The 20283-nt window shown below is 31.1% G+C and overlaps 4 protein-coding genes across 9 annotated transcripts; all 4 read right to left on the reverse strand.

The window, feature by feature from the left end:
• Positions 1 to 55: 55 nt before the first annotated feature.
• Positions 56 to 4377, reverse strand: LOC139816055 (odorant receptor 46a-like). 2 transcript variants are annotated; one of them, XM_071783359.1, is made up of 7 exons: positions 3871 to 4377; positions 3075 to 3512; positions 1932 to 2005; positions 1625 to 1814; positions 950 to 1154; positions 483 to 638; positions 56 to 320 (listed from the first exon to the last, which is right to left on the reverse strand). In XM_071783359.1, the coding sequence occupies exons 2-7, from the start codon at positions 3434 to 3436 to the stop codon at positions 276 to 278; spliced, it is 1032 nt and encodes a 343-aa protein (XP_071639460.1). In that variant the 5' UTR covers positions 3437 to 3512; positions 3871 to 4377; the 3' UTR covers positions 56 to 275. The 2 variants fall into 2 exon arrangements, with proteins under 2 accessions (XP_071639460.1, XP_071639459.1); XM_071783358.1 differs by having other exon boundaries at positions 1625 to 2005; positions 3871 to 4376.
• Positions 4378 to 4638: 261 nt separating this feature from the next.
• On the reverse strand, positions 4639 to 9104 carry LOC139816061 (odorant receptor 46a-like). 2 transcript variants are annotated; one of them, XM_071783377.1, is made up of 6 exons: positions 8477 to 9104; positions 7680 to 8117; positions 6168 to 6548; positions 5491 to 5695; positions 5082 to 5207; positions 4639 to 4889 (listed from the first exon to the last, which is right to left on the reverse strand). In XM_071783377.1, exons 2-6 carry the CDS (start codon positions 8039 to 8041, stop codon positions 4848 to 4850), a joined length of 1116 nt encoding a protein of 371 aa, XP_071639478.1. In that variant the 5' UTR covers positions 8042 to 8117; positions 8477 to 9104; the 3' UTR covers positions 4639 to 4847. The 2 variants fall into 2 exon arrangements, with proteins under 2 accessions (XP_071639478.1, XP_071639477.1); XM_071783376.1 differs by having other exon boundaries at positions 5052 to 5207; positions 8477 to 9101.
• Positions 9105 to 9214: 110 nt separating this feature from the next.
• LOC139816059 (odorant receptor 46a-like) lies at positions 9215 to 13146 on the reverse strand. 4 transcript variants are annotated; one of them, XM_071783374.1, is made up of 7 exons: positions 12590 to 13146; positions 11794 to 12227; positions 10979 to 11052; positions 10672 to 10861; positions 10012 to 10216; positions 9654 to 9809; positions 9215 to 9491 (listed from the first exon to the last, which is right to left on the reverse strand). In XM_071783374.1, the coding sequence occupies exons 2-7, from the start codon at positions 12153 to 12155 to the stop codon at positions 9447 to 9449; spliced, it is 1032 nt and encodes a 343-aa protein (XP_071639475.1). In that variant the 5' UTR covers positions 12156 to 12227; positions 12590 to 13146; the 3' UTR covers positions 9215 to 9446. The 4 variants fall into 4 exon arrangements, with proteins under 4 accessions (XP_071639475.1, XP_071639473.1, XP_071639472.1 ...); XM_071783372.1 differs by adding an exon at positions 12385 to 12494 and having other exon boundaries at positions 10672 to 11052; XM_071783371.1 differs by having other exon boundaries at positions 10672 to 11052.
• Positions 13147 to 13366: 220 nt separating this feature from the next.
• LOC139816293 (uncharacterized) lies at positions 13367 to 20212 on the reverse strand. Its single transcript, XM_071783695.1, has 10 exons — positions 19244 to 20212; positions 18532 to 18915; positions 18174 to 18378; positions 17878 to 18033; positions 17752 to 17796; positions 16030 to 16397; positions 15023 to 15421; positions 14411 to 14612; positions 13959 to 14114; positions 13367 to 13865 (listed from the first exon to the last, which is right to left on the reverse strand). Exons 1-10 carry the CDS (start codon positions 19696 to 19698, stop codon positions 13809 to 13811), a joined length of 2427 nt encoding a protein of 808 aa, XP_071639796.1. The 5' UTR covers positions 19699 to 20212; the 3' UTR covers positions 13367 to 13808.
• Positions 20213 to 20283: the final 71 nt, after the last annotated feature.

The following is a 20283-nucleotide window of genomic DNA, read 5'->3' on the forward strand; positions in this document are numbered from 1 at the left end:
CATCGTAATCATCGTGTTAATGTTCTTAAAATCAAAATAAAAGTAAGGTTGAAATAAATACTCAAACAGAAATTTCCAGGTTTAGAAACATGTATTTCATTATATTTTGTACAATATTTGTATTCAATTTGCGTGCATTGACGCCATTATTCCTGGACTCGTAATACAGAGTAACATTGAAATAAATATCTAAACAGAAACTTTCGGATTTATTAACTAATTTATGAAAACCTACATAATCATTATCCCCAATTACACGTTTGGTTATTTATACTTTACTGTGTAAGTACATTAAATGCCGAGTATGACGCTTTCAAGATCTGAAAGGAAAATTAGAGAAATAAAATAGAAAGCAATGCAGTTATACAAATTTTGATTTGTACGTTTTCCGACATGCACCATAAATGTGCAGTCATTGATATAATTTCGCGCACAAGTATTTATTTTGTTATCAAAATATTTATCACAACAAGACTACTAACACTGCCGTAAGATTCAAGAGAAAGGGTTATCAAAAAGCTGCTTGTGAACGTTATAGGAATTGTGGTTCGCATCATGATTAACAGCAAGTTCTTTTGTTCGTTAACTGGTAGTAATGGCCAGTCCGTGCAATATATAGCGTCTCCTACACTTGTACTCTGACAACACAATATAATTAAATTTAACACTTCGTAATAATACTGAATAATTATCAATATCTTTTAACATTACTAGCATAACATATGTATATATGCGCACACATATGTGTACAATATAAATATGTATATAAAAAAATTTTTATATTATACGCATACAAGTCGATTATTTTCAAGTTTACATATAAAGCGCTAAATTATCCTTCGAAAGCTTGTAAAAAAGTGAGTTATAACAGGTAAAGCAGTTGCAAGTTCCTATTTCTTAACTAAGGTACATCATTATGATATGGATTGTAGACTATATCAATTGTTACCTTAAGAATGACTTCGTTTGCAGACCAACAATAAATGTAGATTTGTAGAAACATGCAAAGGGTATATGCCAAAAAATTCGCTAATGCAAACAGTTCATTAATATACATTGTCAAGTAATAAATGCATGTACATAATACCAATATGCTTTCAAAGAATTGAAAGAAGATCACTTGGTTGTATATAGTGTTTACCGTTTTAGCGTATCTATAATCGTTTCACGTTAGTTCTGCATAGACTGCATATGAATAAAGCAATTACACTTTCAATATATAATTTTATAACATGATTTGTACAAATCCAAAAATTGTAAAAAAATGTTAGCCTGTATCATTTACTAAAACTAAATCTACTCTATTCTAAGCGAGCATTTAGATCTATTTTTTATTTTATGTCCCACACAATTAATCGCGGAACATCCGTATAATAAAGTAACGCCGAAATGCAAGCTCCGTTCTCTTAACAATTGTATATTAATATTAAATAACGTCAGTTATATGATCTTTTTACTTTCAAAACCTTTTCGTCATAAATCTTGAAAATTATACCGCCATAGACAATAGTGATTTTTAAATACAGAAATTCAAGCATTCAAATACGCAGACACTCAATCGCGCACGCACACATACAAAAACATTTGAATATAAACATGCATATAAACATCTGTCATAACTCACTTGTAAATGATGAGATGATGACGTACGATTTCCGATATCTCCATTTCGTCCTTATTCGACGTCGAAAGTTTACGTCCCAGATCTCTAATTGTTTTATTAATTATTAATTTGTGAAGACGACTCTCGAAAATTTCAAGTTGGGCACACGTTTGCAAAAACAATCCGAAGATTAGAGTATCCATGCCGACATCTATGTAACAGGCGAAAAGTGTATTTATGATTTGTTGAATAGATATAAACCAGAACACCATAGGTGTATTGGAATCCCATGGGAGCCATACTCGATTAGGTAAATGACCATGCATAACTTTTAATATTGATCCCGTAGTGATGGCTATAATGGAACTCGTCATTATAAGACCGTATGTTATCGTGTACCTTCTGCAAACATAGAACCGAGATTAATTTGTATAAATGTATAAATTATTTGTACTTAAAATTCACAGAAATTTATAATTAAAAAATTTAAATACTAATTTGCAAGTTTTATATGTGTTGTATGCAGCGGCGCTAACTTGGGAAAAATATTGAGGGTGGGGGGGAGATGCATGAAATTATTATTTCAAATAATGGTCTTTTTTAGTAACCCTTACTTCGACGGAAGGTGAAGTATACAAAAGTATGTAGATTATATGCTTACATGTACCACAAAATGTAGTAGGATACAAACAGAATATTTAATGTACGTACAAAATCGGAAAGAAAACTTACATTTATCTTAATCGTAAAAAGGTTGCACAACGGGCTTCGTTTCGACTAATAAACTCGTTAGCAATAGCATTTAAATATAACTTCATCGCCTTTTGAATATGCACGTACATGTAAAATGCTTAAGCAATTTAACTGATTTTGTGTCGTGGTGCTTCGTAAATAAGTTAGTAACATTCTTGAAGAAGGAAATAACCGTTCGGCAGTACACGTAGTTATAGGGATCGTTAAAATTAATTTTACAAATTTGACCAACTCTGGCAGCAAATCCACAAGATATTGTTTCTGCTGTAGTAAACGAACGACCTTATCAAAATTCGTAATTTCAAAATTATTGTAGGGGCGCTGCCGCAATAAAATTATTAGTGGGCCAAAAAGTGCTCTGCCCCCACAAATTCGGCGCCTATAGTTGTATGTTTAATAATTAGTTTAAAATTATATTGAAGAAACTTTTTTAATAAAAAGCTGTTTAATAATTAAACAGAATGTTGAAAATTACCGTATCTTTTTATATGTAAAAATGATAATTCGGAAGTATATGATGAACATAATTTAGCAAGAAATAAACAGCTCGGAATTTGTGTTAAAGGAACAACATTGATCAATAACATACTGATCAAATTCGGGCAATACAGAATAATATATGCTTAACATATATAATAATAAATTATTATACAAACATTTTAAGTCGGTAATATTATTAGTTTAATATTGAAACGTTTTAATAAACATACGGACTCACCTGATAAACTTATCAAATTTCGTTTGGATAGCTACTTCATCCTCGTTTCGAGGTTTATGTGGTGCTTTCAACAATGATCCCACTACGTCGATGATCGCATTTCGACGTATCACCACGAAAGTCGCTTTACAACAAACGTTAACCATAGACAAGAACAATAGTGTATTAGCGGTAAAATCATCGATATTGTCGACAACAAGTACTATATCCATAAATTGAGTTAACACCATAAAGTATTCCGAAGATATTACACCGCAGGTAAATATACTATACAGCAGCTTAGCACCATTCGATGACCATTCAATAGGTCGCCATATACCACAAAATGTATGTATTAAAAAATTTAAAGAAAGTATTTGCATATTTGTATCTCTTTCTTTACAAACAACTTATTGATGTATTTCACAAAAGTATAGCCTCTTTCTACATGTAAAGTATCTAAAAAAACGTAGTTTACAGAATTTCAAAAAGTATCTTTTTTTAAATAATTAATTAAATGTTCAGTGTAAGGCAATAGTAAGATTAATTATATTTAATGCAAAAGGTAAAATAAAGTTGTATAAATAGATTACGTGAAGTATTAAATTCCACAACCTGATTTAAATTGGAAACACTAAATACATGATCCGATTAAGAAAGATTTTATATATTTAATGTACAGATCGCATCCAATGCTATCGCGGGTTAAATACTGGACAACCTTATTTAAACGTAATGCAATATATATGATTTGTGAGAATATAACTAGAAAGCAATATATTTATAAGCGTAATGCAATATATTTATAATAACACACCTTATTTCGGAATATCGGTTCCTCAGTATTGTGGTTTATAATACAACAAAATTATAAAACAAATACACTAATATATGTTATTTTATTATCGTAATGGTCAATAAATTTCACTTAAGTGTAACCGAGCACGTTTTGCAACAGACTGTGTATAGTTTTACCCTCTTCAGCATCTTGTCAACCCTACTACAATTACCGCCATTAAAAAATCGACATGAAGTCATTTAATCATTTATTATGGAGTGTACGGTCTTTTCCGTTTATGCGAATACTACAATTGTAAAAGTTTTCCTACTTGCTGTCATCGAGGGAAGTCGTCCTTTATATTCACGCACGTTGTTATATTTCAGTTGAATCAATTATTTGTATATCTCTTGTCTATCGGAACTACGAAGAATATCATATCTTCCGCAAAGTTCCCCGTTTTATATTACATAAAAATACCAGACGATCGTATAAAGAATGTGATGCATAATACTATATACTCAATGTCAGAGCATATTTTTCAAGTTGCTTGTATACTATGAGGTATAACGAATGTACAGGAAAACGACAATCTATTAATTCTATACTCAATACATCACATGTAGCATATAGCCTGAGAAATTATTCTTTTCTGACTTTAATGCTAGAGCCGAAATTAGTGCTGCTTGTACGTCAGATAAAAACGTGCATGATATTACAGTGTAAAATGTCTACGTGCAATATTCACGCGTTAATATTTTGAAAATCAAAATAAAAGTAAGGTTGAAAAAAATACGCAAACAGAAATTTCCAGGTTTAGAAACATGCATTTCATTACACTATGTAAAATATTTGTATTCAATTTGCGTGCATTGATGCCATTATTCCTGGACTCGAAATAGAGAGTAATATTGAAACAAATATCTAAACAGAAACTTTCAGATTTATTAATTAATTTATGAAAGAAAACTACATAATCATTATGCCCAATTACACGTTTGGTTCTTTATACCTTACTATGTAAGCACATTAAATGCCGAATATGACGCTTTCAAGATCTGAAAGGAAAATTAGAGAAATAAAATAGAAAGCAGTGCAGTTATAAAAATTTTGACTTGTACGTTTTCTGACATGCACCACAAATGTGCAGTCATTGATATAATTTCGCGCACAAGTATTTACTTTGTTATAAAAATATTTATCACAACAAGATTACTAACATTGCCGTAAGATTCAAGAGAAAGGGTTACCAAAAAGCTGCTTGTGAACGTTATAGGAATTGTGGTTCGCATCATGATTAGCAGCAAGTCCTTTTGTTCATTAACTGGTATTAATGGCCAGTTCGTGCAATATATAGCGTCTCCTACACTTGTACTCTGACAACACAATATAATTAAATTTAACATTTCGTAATAATACTGACTAATTATCAATATCTTTTAACATTACTAGCATTACATATATCTATATGCGTAAAAACTTTATATACGCATACAGGTCTATTGATTATTTTCAAATATGCTTGTTCTATAAAGCGCTAAATTATACTTCAAAATCTTGTAAAAAAGTGAGTTATAACAGGTAAAGCACTTGCAAGTTCCCATTTCTTAACTAAGGTACATCATTTTGATATGGATTGTAGACTATATCAATTGTTACCTTAAGAATGACTTCGTTTGCAGACCAACAATAAACGAAGATTTGTACAAACATGACAATGGTATATCCCAAAAAATTCGCTAATGCAAACAGTTCATTAATATACATTGTCAAGTAATAAATGCATGTACATAATACCACTATGCTTTCAAAGAATTGAAAGAAGATCACTTGGTTGTATATAATATTTACCGTTTTAGCGTATCTATAATCGTTTCACGTTAGTTCTTCATATACTGCATATGAGTAAAGCAATTACACTTTCCATATATAATTTTATAACATGATTTGTACAAATCCAAAAATTGTAAAAAAAAATGTTAGAATGTATCATTTATTAAAACAAAATTTACTTAATTCTATGCGAGCATTTAGATCTAATTTTTATTTTATGTCCCACACAATTAATCGCGGAATGTCCGTATAATAAAATCACGCTGAAATGCATGCTCCGTTCTCTTAACAATTGTATGTTAGTATTATAAATAACGTTAGTTATATATGATCCTTTTACTTTCAACACCTTTTCGTCATAAATATTGAATATTATATCGTTATAGACAATAGCGATTTTCAAATACAGAAATTAATTCAAATACGCAGACCCTCAATCGCGCACGCACGTATAAATAGGCCTTTAAATATAAACATGCATATAAACAACTGTCATAACTCACTTGTAAATGATGAGATGATGACGTACGATTTCCGATATCTCCACTTCGTCCTTATTCGACATCGAAGGTTTACGTCCCTGATCTCGAACTGTTTTATTAATTATTAATTTGTGAAGACGATTCTCGAAAATTTCAAGCTGAGCACACGTTTGCAAAAACAATCCTAAGATTAGAGTATCCATGCCGACATCTGTGAAAGCGGCGAAAAGTGTAGTTATGATTTGATGAATAGATATAAACCAGAACACCACAGGTATATTGGAATCCCATGGGATCCATACTCGATTAGGAAAATGACCATGCATAACTTTTAATATTGATCCCATAGTGATGCCTGTAATGGAACTCGTCATTATAAGAGCGTATGTTATCGTGAACGTTCTGCAAACATAGAATCGAGATTAAATTGTATAAACGCACAAATTATTTGTACTTAGAATTTACAAAAATTTATAATTAAAAAATTTTAATACTAATTTGTAAGTTCTATATTATAGTTCTATATATGTGTTGTATGCAGCGGCGCCAACTTGGGAAGAATATTGGGAGGGTGGAGGCAAGATGCGTGAAATTCTTATTTTAAATAATGGCTTTTTTTAAATAATGGCTTTTTTTAGTAACCCTTACATTACTTGGAGGGAAGGTGAAGTATACAACAAAAGTATGTAGATTATATGCTTACATGTACAACAAAATGTAGGTACAAACAGAATATTTAATGCATGTAAAAATCGGAAAGAAAACTTACATTTATCCTAATTATAAAAAGATTGCACAACGGACTTCGTTTCGACTAATAAACTCGTTAGCAATAGCATTTAAATCTAACTTTATCGTCTTTTCGGATATGCACATACATGTAAAATGCTTAAGCAATTTAACTGATTTTGTGTCATGGTACTTCGTGAATAAGTTAGTAACCTTATTCTTAAAAAAAAAATAACCGTTCGGCAGTATACGTAGTTATAGGGATCGTTAAAATTAATTTTACAAATTTGACCAACTCTGGCAGCAAATCCACAAAATATTGTTTTTGCTGTAGTAAACGAACGACATTATCAAAATTCGTCATTTTAAAATTACTTTAGGGGCGCTGCCGCAATAAAAATTATTAGTGGGACCAAAAGTGCTCTGCCCCCACAAAGTCGGCGCCTATAGTTGTATGTTTAATAATTAGTTTAAAATGTAATTGAAAAAGCTCCTTTAATAAAATGTTGTTTAATAATTAAACAGAATGCTGAAAATTACCGTATCTTCTTATATGTAAAAATGATAATTTGAAACTATATGATGAATGTAATTAGCAAGAAATAAGCAGTCCGGAATTTGTGTTAATGGGACAACATTGATCAATACCATACTGATCAAATTCGAGCGATACAGAAATAATATATGCTTAACATATATAATAATATAATAATATATAATAATATATGTTTATTACATAAACATTTTAAGTTGGTAATATTAATAGTTTAATATTGGGACGTTTTAATAAACATACGAACTCACCTGATAAACCTATCAAATTTCATTTGGATAGCTACTTCATCCTCGTTTCGAGGTTTATGTGGTGCTTTCAACAATGATCCCACTACGTTGATGATCGCATTTCGACGTATCACAACGAAAGTCGCTTTAAGAGACGCATTAACATTCGACAAGAACAATAGTGTATTAGCGGCAAAATCATCGATATTGTCGACAACAAGTACTATATCCATAAATTGAGTTAACACCATAAAGTATTCCGAAGATAATACACCGCAGGTAAATATACTGTACAGCAGCTTAGCACCATTCGATGACCACTCAATAGGTCGCCATATACCACAAAATGTATGTATTAGAAAATTTAAAGAAAGTATTTGCATATTTGTATCTCTTTCTTTACAAACAACTTATTGAAGTATTTCACAAAAGTATAGCCTCTTTCTACATGTAAAGTATCTAAAAAAAAGTAGTTTACAGAATTGCAAAAAGCATTTTTTTTTAAATAATTAATTAAATGTTCAGTGTAACGCAATAATGAGAAAAATTATATTTAATACAAAAGGTAAAATAATGTTGTATAAATAGATTACGTGAAGTATTAAATTCCACAACCTGATTTAAATTGGAAACACTGAATACATAATCCGATTAAGAAAGATTTTATACGTTTAATGTACAGATCGCGTCTATCGCGGGTAAAAACTGGACAACCTTATTTAAACGTAATGCAATATATGATTTGTGAGATATAACTGCAATATAACTAGAAAGCAATACATTTATAAGCGTAATGCAATATATTTATAACAACACACCTTATTTCGGAATATCGGTTCCTCAGTATTGTGATAATACAACAGAATTATAAAACTAATACACTGATACAATATGTTATTTTATTATCGTAATGGTCAATAAATTTCACTTAAGTGTAACCGACCATGTTTTGCGACAGACTGTGTATAGCTTTACCCACCCTTCATCTTGTCAACCCTACTATATACAATTACGGCCATTAAGAAATCGACATGAAGTTATTTAATCATTTATTATGGAATGCACCTTTTTTTCCATTCTTGCGAATATTACAATTGTAAAAGTTTTCCTACTTGCAATCATCGAGGGAAGTCGTCCTTTATATTCACGCACGTTGTTATATTTCAGTCTAATAATTTATTTGTATATCTCTTGTCCATTGGAACTACGAAGAATATCGTATCTTCCGCAAAGTTTCCCATTTTATTACATAAAAATACCAGACGATCGTATAAAAAATGTGATGCATAATATACTCAATGTCAGAGCATATTTCTCAAGTTGCTTGTATACCTATGAGGTATAACGAGTGTACAGGAAAACGACAATCTATTAATTCTATACTCAGTACATCACATGTAGCATGTAGCCTGAGAAATTATTATTTTCTGACTTTAATGCTAGAGCCGAAATTAGTGCTGCTTGTACGTCAGATAAAAACGTGCATGATATTACAATGCAAAATGTCTATGTGCAATGTTCATCGCGTTAATATTCTTAAAATTAAAATAAAGGTAAGGTTAAAAAAAATACGCAAACAGAAACTTCCAGGTTTAGAAACATGCATTTCATTACACTATGTAAAATATTTGTATTTAATTTGCGTGCATTGACGCCATTATTCCTGGACTCGTAATACAGAGTAATATTGAAACAAATATCTAAACAGAAATTTTCGGATTTATTAATTAATTTATGAAAAAAACTATATGATCATTATGCCTAATTACACGTTTGGTTATTTATACTTTAATGTGTAAGTACATTAAATGCCGAGTATGACGTTTTCAAGATCTGAAAGAAAAATTAGAGAAATAAAATAGAAAACAGTGCAGTTATAAAAATTTTGACTTGTACGTTTTCCGACGTGCACCACAAATGTGCAGTCATTGATATAATTTCGCGTAAAATTATTTACTTGGTTATCAAAATATTTATCACAACAAGACTACTAACACTGCCGTAAGATTCAAGAGAAAGGGTTATCAAGAAACTGCTTGTGAACGTTATAGGAATTGTGCTTCGCATCATGATTAGCAGCAAGTCCTTTTGTTCGTTAACTGGTAGTAATGGCCAGCCGGTACAATATATAGCGTCTCCTACACTTGTACTCTGACAACACAATATAATTAAAAATTTAACACTTTGTAATATATTCAAATTTATATATAAAGCGCTAAATTATTTTTCGAAAGCTTGTAAAAAAGTGAGTTATAACAGGTAAAGCACTTGCAAGTTCCCATTTCTTAACTAAAGTACATCATTTTGATATAATTGTAGACTTGATATGATTGTAGACTATATCAATTGTTACCTTAAGAATGACTTCGTTTCCAGACCAACAATAAATGTAGATTTGTACAAACATGCAAATGGTATATATAAAAAAAGTCGCAAGTTCAGACAGTTCATTAATATGCATTGTCAAGTAATAAATGCATGTACATAATACCAATATGCTTTCAAAGAATTGAAAGAAGAACACTTGGTTGTATATAATGTTTACCGTTTTCGCGTATCTATAATCGTTTCACGTTAGTTCTGCATATATACTGCATATCAGTAAAGCAATTACACTTTCAATATATAATTTTATAACATGATTTGTACAAATCCAAAAATTGTAAAGAAATGTTAGCATGTATCATTTACTAAAAACAAAATCTACTTAATTCTAAGCGAGCATATAGATCTAATTTTTATTTTACGTCCCGCATAATTAATCGCGGAATGTCCATATAATAAAATCACGCTGAAATGCTTCTCTTAACAATTGTATATTAGTATTAAATAACGTTAGTATATGATCTTTTTACGTTCAACACTTTTTCATCATAAATCGATTATACCGCTACAGACAATAGTGATTTTTAAATAAAGAAATTAATTCAAGCATTCAAATACGCAGGCACTCAATCGCGCACGCACGTATAAAAGGCATTTGAATATAAACATGCATATAAACATAACTCACTTGTAAATTATGAGATGATGACGTACGATTTCCGACATCTCCACTTCGTCTTTATTTGACGTCGAAAGTTTACGTCCCAGGTCTCTAACTGTTTTATTAATTATTAATTTGTGAAGACGATTCTCGAAAATTTCAAGCTGAGCACACGTTTGCAAAAACAATCCAAAGATTAGAGTATCCATGCCGACATCTATGTAACAGGCGAAAAGTGTATTTATGATTTGATGAATAGATATAAACCAGAACACTCTAGGTGTATTGGAATCCCATGGGAGCCATACTCGATTAGGTACATGACCATGCATAACTTTTAATATTGATCCCATAGTGATGCCTGTAATGGCACCCGTCACCATAAGAGCGTATGTTATCGTGAACGTTCTGCAAACATAGAGAACCGAGTTTAATATCCGCTATATTAACTCTGCCATTTTTAATTTATCAACTTTAATATCAGATTAGTTTTCAGCGATCTGAAAAACTTTTAAATTTGAATAACATAATTAAAAAATACTTCATTGATCCTTAGCTATGTGTCGCAATTTTGACGCAGTAGACTACGTTAATCATCAATATCTTTTTAACCATGAGCGACAAAAAATTCCTTTTAAGGGCTGAAAGTTCTAACAACATACTTAATTTTGATTGCAATTAAACTTCTTCGATACGTCACATACTGTAGTTATAATGTGCCAAAGTACACTAAAATAGCCCATTTTTCAAGTTTAACAGCAAATATCTCAAAGTTGTGACGTGATAGAGCAAACGGGATCTGCGTTTTCTGCGTCCAAAAAACTATCAAATGCTGCTGCAAGGTTCGTTCTTGTGCTTTTTTCTTATTGTACAGTGTAATAAAACAGAATGTTGAAAATTACCGTATCTTCTTATATGTAAAAATGATAATTCGGAAGTATATGATGAACGTAATTTAGCAAGAAATAAACGGTCCGGAATTTGTGTTAAAGGAACACCATTGATCAATATCATACTGATCAAATTCGGGCGATACAGAAATAATATATATTTTTTAACATATATTTTAATAAATTATTACACAAACATTTTAAGTCGGTAATATTAATAGTTTAATATTGGGACGTTTTAATGAACATACGCACTCACCTGATAAACGTATCAAATTTCGTTTGGATAGCTACTTCATCCTCGTTTCGAGGTTTATGTGGTGCTTTCAACAATGATCCCACTATGTTGATGATCGCATTTCGACGTATCACAACGAAAGTCGCTTTACAACAAACGTTAACCATAGACAAGAACAATAGTGTATTAGTGGTAAAATCATCGATATTGTCGACAACAAGTACTATATCCATAAATTGAGTTAACACCATAAAGTATTCCGAAGATATTACACCGCAGGTAAATATACTATACAACAGCTTAGCACCATTCGATGACCACTCAATAGGTCGCCATATACCACAAAATGTATGTATTAGAAAATTTAAAGAAAGTATTTGCATATTTGTATCTCTTTACAAACAACTTATTGATGTATTTCACAAAAGTATAGTCTCTTTCTACATGTAAAGTATCTAAAAAAAAGTAGTTTACAGAATTGCAAGAAGCATTTTTTTTTAATAATTAATTAAATGTTCAGTGTAACGCAATAATGAGAAAAATTATATTTAATACAAAAGGTAAAATAATGTTGTATAAATATAGATTACGTAAAGTATTAAATTCCACAACCTGATTTAAATTGGAAACACTGAATACATGATCCGATTAAGAAAGATTTTATACGTTTATGGTAATGTACAGATTGCGTCCAATGCTATCGCGGGTAAAAACTGGACAACCTTATTTAAACAATAATGCAATATATGATTTGTGAGAATATAACTAGAAAGCAATATATTTGTAAGCGTAATGCAATATATTTATAATCACACACCTTATTTCGGAATATCGGTTCCTCAGAATTGTGGCTAACAAAGCAACAGTATTATAAAACAAATACACTGATACAATATGTTATTTTATTATCGTAATGGTCAATAAATTTCACTTAATTGTATGCGAGCATTTCTTGCGACAGACTATGTATAGTTTTGCCCACTTCAACATCTTGTCACCCTACTATAATTACGGTCATTAAAAAGTCGACATGAAGTAGAAGTAGTGTAATCATTTATTATGGAATGCACGTTCTTTTCCGTTCTTGCGAATACCACAATTATAAAAGTTTTCCTACTTGCAATTATCGAGGGATGTTTTCCTTTACATTCACGCATGTTGTGGTATTCTTGTTGAATAAAATATTTGTATGTCTCCTGTCCATCGGAACTACGAAGAATATCGTACCTTCCGCATACAGTTTCCCGTTTTATTACATAAGAATACAAGACGAGTGTAGCGATAAGGATGTGATGCATAATATACTCAGTGTCGGAGCATATTTCTCAAGTTGCTTGTATATCTACGATGTATGACGAGTGTACAGGGAAACTACAATGTATTAATTCTATACTAAGTACATCACGTGTAGCATAGCCTGAGAAATTATTTTTTTGTGACTTTAATGCTAGAGCTGAAATTAGTGCTGCTTGTGAGTCAAATCAAAACGTGCATGATGTTACAGTGTAAAATGTCTACGTGCAATGTTCATCGCGTTAATATTCTTAAAATCAAAATAAAAGCAGTAAGGTTGAAATAAATACACAAACAGAAATTTCCAGGTTTAGAAACATGCATTTTATTACGTACTATGTAAAATATTTGTATTCAATTTGCGTGCATTGACGCCATTATTCTGTGCAAAGAATATATGTATTATGTGTGCATATATGTGCTGAATATCACGTATATTTTATTTTGTACGCATGTTTCTACCTTTATCGTCTTCTTTCTAAAATCATGCTCAAAATCTCTTGTGTAATAGTATAAACTTGTATGATTTACCGCTGAGAGGACAATATTTGTTTTCTATAATTATTACCGGTTTTAATTAAAAATATGAGATTTAAATTTAACATTTACATGTTTTATTATAAGACACCGTCTTTACAATTCGGTTAAGAAATATGAGGTGCCGAGATAAACAAGTAGGTAGAAATTTTCAGTGACTAGTTTACCAAAACGCTTTACGTTATTATCATGTCGAAGCTCATTTTTTATTTGTTATTTCGTTTTTGTAATACATTAAATGTCGAATATGATATTTTTAAGATCTGAAAGAAAAAAATCAGATATATTTTAAATGTAGAAAACTGGGAGCAATTGCTAAGAGTAAACAAAAGAGTACAAATTAATATTATACTAACGCCACTGTAAGATTGGAGAGATAAAGTTATCAAGAAGCTACTGGTAAATTTTATAGGAATTGTGCTGCGTAACATGATCATTAGTAGTTCTTTCCTTTCGTTAACTGATAGTGAAGGCCAGTTCATACAATATATTGTATCTCCCACGCTCATACTCTGCCAGCGTAACATAAATAAAATAATTATCTCATAATAATACTGAATCACTTAATTAAATTTATACACATGTATTTATATATGCCGCGATAAACGGATAGACATTTTTTAAATTATACAAATATATACATGTTATTTTGTAATATTCTGTATTTCCCGATTTCAAACTTGCGATAAATATTAAATTACTTTAAAAATTCTTAAAAAATAAAATTATGAAGATATATTTGTGACTTTAAATTACTTTAATTTACAGAGTATATCGGTTTGGGACTGGATTTCGAATACAGACTTACCTTAAGTATGACTTCATTTCCGGACCAACAATAAACATAAATTTGTACGAACATGCAAATAGTGTACACTATCAAAGTGGCTGTTTCGGACAGCGTACTATGTGTTGACAGATAATATACACTTGTACATAATATCAATATACTGCCAAAGAATTGGACAAAGAGTACCTGATTGAATATAAAATTTACTGTTTTGGCATATCTGCAATGATGTAATAAATTGCAAAGTAAATGGAAGCTCTCACATTATTACACGTAAGGTTTTAACTTGCTTAAAAATTTTAAATATTCTAGTGTTTATTATTTATTAAAGTTATAGCAATTACATGTTCCTAAATAAGTACTGAAATATGATTTATTTTTAGCATGAAATGATCTATAAATTACTTGAAAAATGTTCTTTCTTCGAGTTATTAACAATTGTTTTTTAATTAAGTTCCAAATAATTACATCAATATATATTGTTCTTTTTACTTTGATCATCTTTTGGTCAGAAACATCAATTATCATTATTATAAATGCGAATCGTAGGTAGAGCAATTAATGCTTGTATCATATTAAAAAATATAAATAACTAGATGTGTAAACATGTACTAAAAAAGTAATTCTAACTTGTAAATCTCGAGGTGATGATATATGTATTTTGATATCGTTTCTTCTTTATTTGACGAAGGAGATAAGTATTCCTGATATCTAACTTCCTTTTTCATTAATTTGTTCGTTTTGTTCATCACTAATTTACGAAGACGACTTTCAAAGATTTCAAATTGCGCGCATGTTTGCAGAAACAATCCAAAAACCAGAGTTTCCGTGCCGACGTTTACGATGGTACAGAATATCACAGTTATAATTTGTTGAATGGATGTAATCCAGAACATCGAAGGTGTATTGTAATCATATGGTAGCCATACTCGATAAGGTAAGTGACCTTGTATAGCGTTTAGCACAGATCTTATTGTAACACCACTAACAGAACTAGTCGCCAAAAGTGAATACTTTATCGAGCATGACCTGCAAAAATGTATAATTAAGATTATATTTATTAATATATATATATAAGTTATTCTCTGTCTTTACGGTAATTGAAATTTATTTATACGAATATATTTTCATTGTATCGACTTAACTGGCCACAATTCAGTACAAAATCACAATGTTTCAGCCCTTGGTTTCGGCCCTTTTCAAGTGTAAACTAAATCATCCGTGAGAATCATCGTTGAAATCATAAGACATCCGTAATGTATGAAATTATTTTAGAAAGATCATAAAAGATGTTTTGTGTGTCCAAGAATAAGATGTACATAGTTACTTATAAAAATAGCCGAGTGTGACATGTTGTTCGTACGGAAGCGATCGACCGATTTGTAATAAATTTTATTACAAATTTTTATAAATTTGATTATTATATAGTGAGAAACGTAATGCGGTTAAAATAAAAGAGATGTATATTACAATATTTTTAAAACCAAAATATTATTTAATAAAATATCTGTTAATTTATCGAAATGTTGAAAGAGTTAATGGGTCCTTGAAACAAAATTCAGGCTAAACACTTAATAAAATTGTAAACGGTTGAAATAATGAATTACTAAAGAATTTTAATAACGGCAAATGCTCACCTAATAAACTTATCAAATTTTCTTTGTATCGCCACTTCATCCTGGTCTCGAGGTTTACAAGGTGCTGTCAACAATACTTGCACCAAGTTGATGATCATATTCCGACGTATTACAACGGTAGTCGCCTTACAAGTAACAGCAACAATAGTCAGGAACATTAGAGTATTTGTTGCGAAATCGTCGATATTATCAACAATGAAAATGATATCCATGAATTGAGTTATCATCATAATGTAAAACAAGATTAGTACAATAGAGGTAAGCACACTATATAGTAGCTTAGCAATGTTCGATGACCACTCGATCGGCCTCCATATACCACCGACGGTATACATTGAGAAATTTAGAGAAAACATTTGCATACTTGTAACTCTCTAACTCTCTCTCTCTCTCTCTCTCTCTCTCTACAATCAGTTTATTGAGATGTCGCACAAGGGTGTTTCTATTTCTACATGTCGAAAAGAATTTATAAAAGAATGATTAACGAAATATTGCGAAAAGAACTTTCTATGTTCATTAATTATCTGTTGCAAATAGGTTCGAGCAGTTTTATGAAAAATTACGTTTATAAGATAAAGTATAGATTTCTGTTAAATATATATAATATAATAAAAAATATATAGGCGGTGTTCCATAAGTGGTGTTTGCATCTCACATTTATCACCGAATGTGATTATCTAATTATGACAAATGTTATTTATCTAATATACGTAGATCGTATAATGTTATCATAGGTTAACAATCGGGTGATGTTATTTAGCTGTATAAAATGTGTAATTGAGAGAGAAAGAGGAAAGTTACAAATATCTATCGCGCGCTTTTCTCAGAATATTGCTTTTCACATTTTAAGCAACACAACAGAATTAATGGATGTTAACATGGATGTAAGTTTCAATATCAAGACAATTAAATTTCAAGTAATATTGTACACATCCGTGTTAGAGACTACGTATGAGTTTACTTGTTTCAACTTCGTAGTCTTATGCCATTAGCGACGATTATTAATGTAGAACCTAAGTTCATTACGATTCACGTAGCGAGTAGCATAATGACGGATGTCGAAGTAACGGATGTGAAGTTGTGAAGGTCGTCTTACTTGGAATGATCAGGGGGTGCATTTACCCCCGTGTCTAAACATATTGTCATGTTCCCATCGAATAAAATGTTTATTCACATTCATGGAAGTCATTCGGAAAGTCATGGAAACGGTTCAGTGAATAATAATAGAAGTAAGAGCAATTACATGCAATTATATTTCTCTTGCTTTATTACCTTGATGCTACCGAGCGTTGAGAATACATATGTTATTTTGCTGTAATTACTGTTTGTCTCTTATGGAGTACGAGGAGGGTTGACAGAATGTATACCCTTGTACAGTGTATCTTGTAGACGACTCATAGAAATGGTAAAGATAAATTTTTGAGACTTTAAGCATAACGCGCGTACGAGCAATTGATTTTATGTGAAAATTTCGCTGCGGCATCTGACTTTGATTTAATTCAATTTCTTATATTCATTATTTCGTAACCTACACATCTTCTATGTATGTTTACGTTGTACCTACACTATATAAATCATTCGTCTTTACACCTAGAAATAACGCGTTAACAATAATACCTTAATAAAATAAATATTAAAATATATTTTGCAATGAGTGATTTATACGTTACATGATATTCGTACAGATAGTGTATTGCGAACAAATAATGGAGCACAGTCTCAAAATTGTTGCAGAACGTTAAATGCGGAGAAAGACGCTTTCAAAAGCTGTAAAGTAAAACAAGAGTTTAGTGATAATAAAGCGCCTGTAAAAAATACCACGTATTGAATTTTAATTTAAAAGCTAACATTGCCGAAAGATTCCAGAGACAATGTCACCAAAAAACTGCTGGTAAGTTTAACGGGTTTTGTACTACGTTTCATAATCATCAGTAGATTCTTTTGTTCGCTGATTGTCATTAACATCCAATTCATATGATACACCACTTCGCTCAATCCAGTACTCTGCGTAAGTAAAAATTAGAATAAATGATTGGAATAATGAAAGAAACAAAAAAGCATTTTTGCGAAGGTCTTGCAGATTTCTTATTTTGCCATAATAATAGTATTTTCCAAATATGTCTCTTTATAGCAAACATAACTACCTTGAGCGTAACTTCATTTCCAGCCCAGCAATAAAAAAAAATCTGCACAAACATGCTGAATGCTCTGAAAATGATCATGGTGGCGAGGTTTGTAAGTGTCAAATGAGAAGATAGATCGTACACAACTGAACATAATACCAAAATACTGATAAAAAATTGAATAAAAATCACTTGGCGATACACATCGTTGATCGTTTCGACAAGTCTGTAAATATTTACACATTATATCACAATCACAAACAACATATTATTTTACAACAGATGGAGAGATACACTGTACATCGTACACGTATACAGCGAACATTATTTAACACATTTAATTTAAAAAATGCACATGTATAATAATTTTATTATCTACCTGATTATGCATAAATGATGAGAAATGTGCTCCGACAATGTGCCTGTTTCACGTGACGCATTATTCAACGAATTTTTCGGAAATATTTCTTCCTCCCTATGCTTTGTCATGTTTTGAAGGCGATACTTGAGAATTTCAAATTGCGCGCACGTTTGTAAGCAAAATCCTAACCATAGGGTTTCCGTCGCAACGTTTACAATCGTACCAACAATTAAAGCTAGAATATTTTGAAGGGACGTAAACCAGAATAAAAGGAACGAGGTGCAATCCCAAGGTACCCACATGTTATAGGGTAACTGACCCTCTAAAACGACGAGCACTGCTGCCGCCACAGCACCCAGTAACGAGAACATACATAAGAGTATGTAATATATAGTATACGATCTGCATTAAAAAATATATATTAGAAACATATAATAATCGAAACATGTTATTATCGTACAAGGATGGTACAAGGCTGTTTTAAAATTCCATAGATTGACAATCCTGCTCAATAAATGAGGCGAGAGGAATATCAGTCGTTGCTTTAAATAGCTCTGTTAATATTGGTGAAACGCACAAAACGCGTATATGCTTGAGAAAATTAATTTAGTTTAATCGTGTAATTAAGATTCTCTAGCTTAATTGATTTATTCGTGTATAGCTTTATACCGACTTACTTATTAAGACTGATATTGTCGAAAGTCGCGTCGACAATTATTAATATACCAACCTGATTGAACGGTCAAATTTGTTCTGGATATCAATCTCATCTTTGTTACAGGCTTTACACGGTTTCTCTTGCAGAGTTTTAACTAAATTGATTATCTCGTCGCGATAGATTACAGCAGTAATCGCTTTGGGCAATATACTGATTGCGCAGAAGAAAAATAGGGAACCCGAAGCGAAGTCCTCCACGTTATCGATAACAAAGATGATATACAGCAAGGTAGCCAGCATGAAATACGCCATTAGGTATATCATGAAATAGGTGTACACGCTGTATAACAACTTGGAGTATTTCGAGGACCATTCGAGTGGTCGCCACAAACCGCTTATGGTATATAATAAGAAATTGAGAGGGAGTATCTGCATTTCTACACTTGCTATAATTAAAAGTAATAGATTCTTGTCATTGAAAAAAATAATATCTATCGTAAACAGTACGTGACATTGCAACAGATCCATTACCGTAAGTGTTCTTTCTTTAAGAATGATCAGTTATATTCTTTAAATGTATAAAAGATTATTTTGTAAAAATATTTTTCTAAACTTACTTTCGGTATGTATTTTTCTGCAGCACGATCTTGTGTAAAAACCTTATGATTAACTATTAACTTTCATAGCAAAACGGAGTATAACTACAGTTTGTATATGTATCGGTAAAAATAACTAATACACAACAATGCAGTATAAACGCGACAAGGATTCGTAAGATACTACGAATAGGCGTGTTTGCGTCGACTTCGTCATCCCTGTACGACTTAAAATTAATGATTCATTAGTAACTTAGTGCAATATCTTGTCGATACCTTACTACCGGTATCAAACTTGTAATTATAACGACGTCGTCGTTTGAAGAATGTTATCCCCTCCGATAAATTCCAACATATTGTCATGTTCCCATCAAATAAAATGTTTATTCACATTGATGGAAGCCATTCGGAAAGTCATGGAAACAGTTCAGTGAATAATAATAGAAGTAAGAGCAATTACATGCAATTATATTTCTCTTGCTTTATTACCCTGATACTATCAAGCGTTGTTGAGAAT

Source organism: Temnothorax longispinosus, chromosome 7 (assembly GCF_030848805.1).
Source record: "Temnothorax longispinosus isolate EJ_2023e chromosome 7, Tlon_JGU_v1, whole genome shotgun sequence".
NCBI classification, from domain to species: domain Eukaryota; kingdom Metazoa; phylum Arthropoda; class Insecta; order Hymenoptera; family Formicidae; genus Temnothorax; species Temnothorax longispinosus.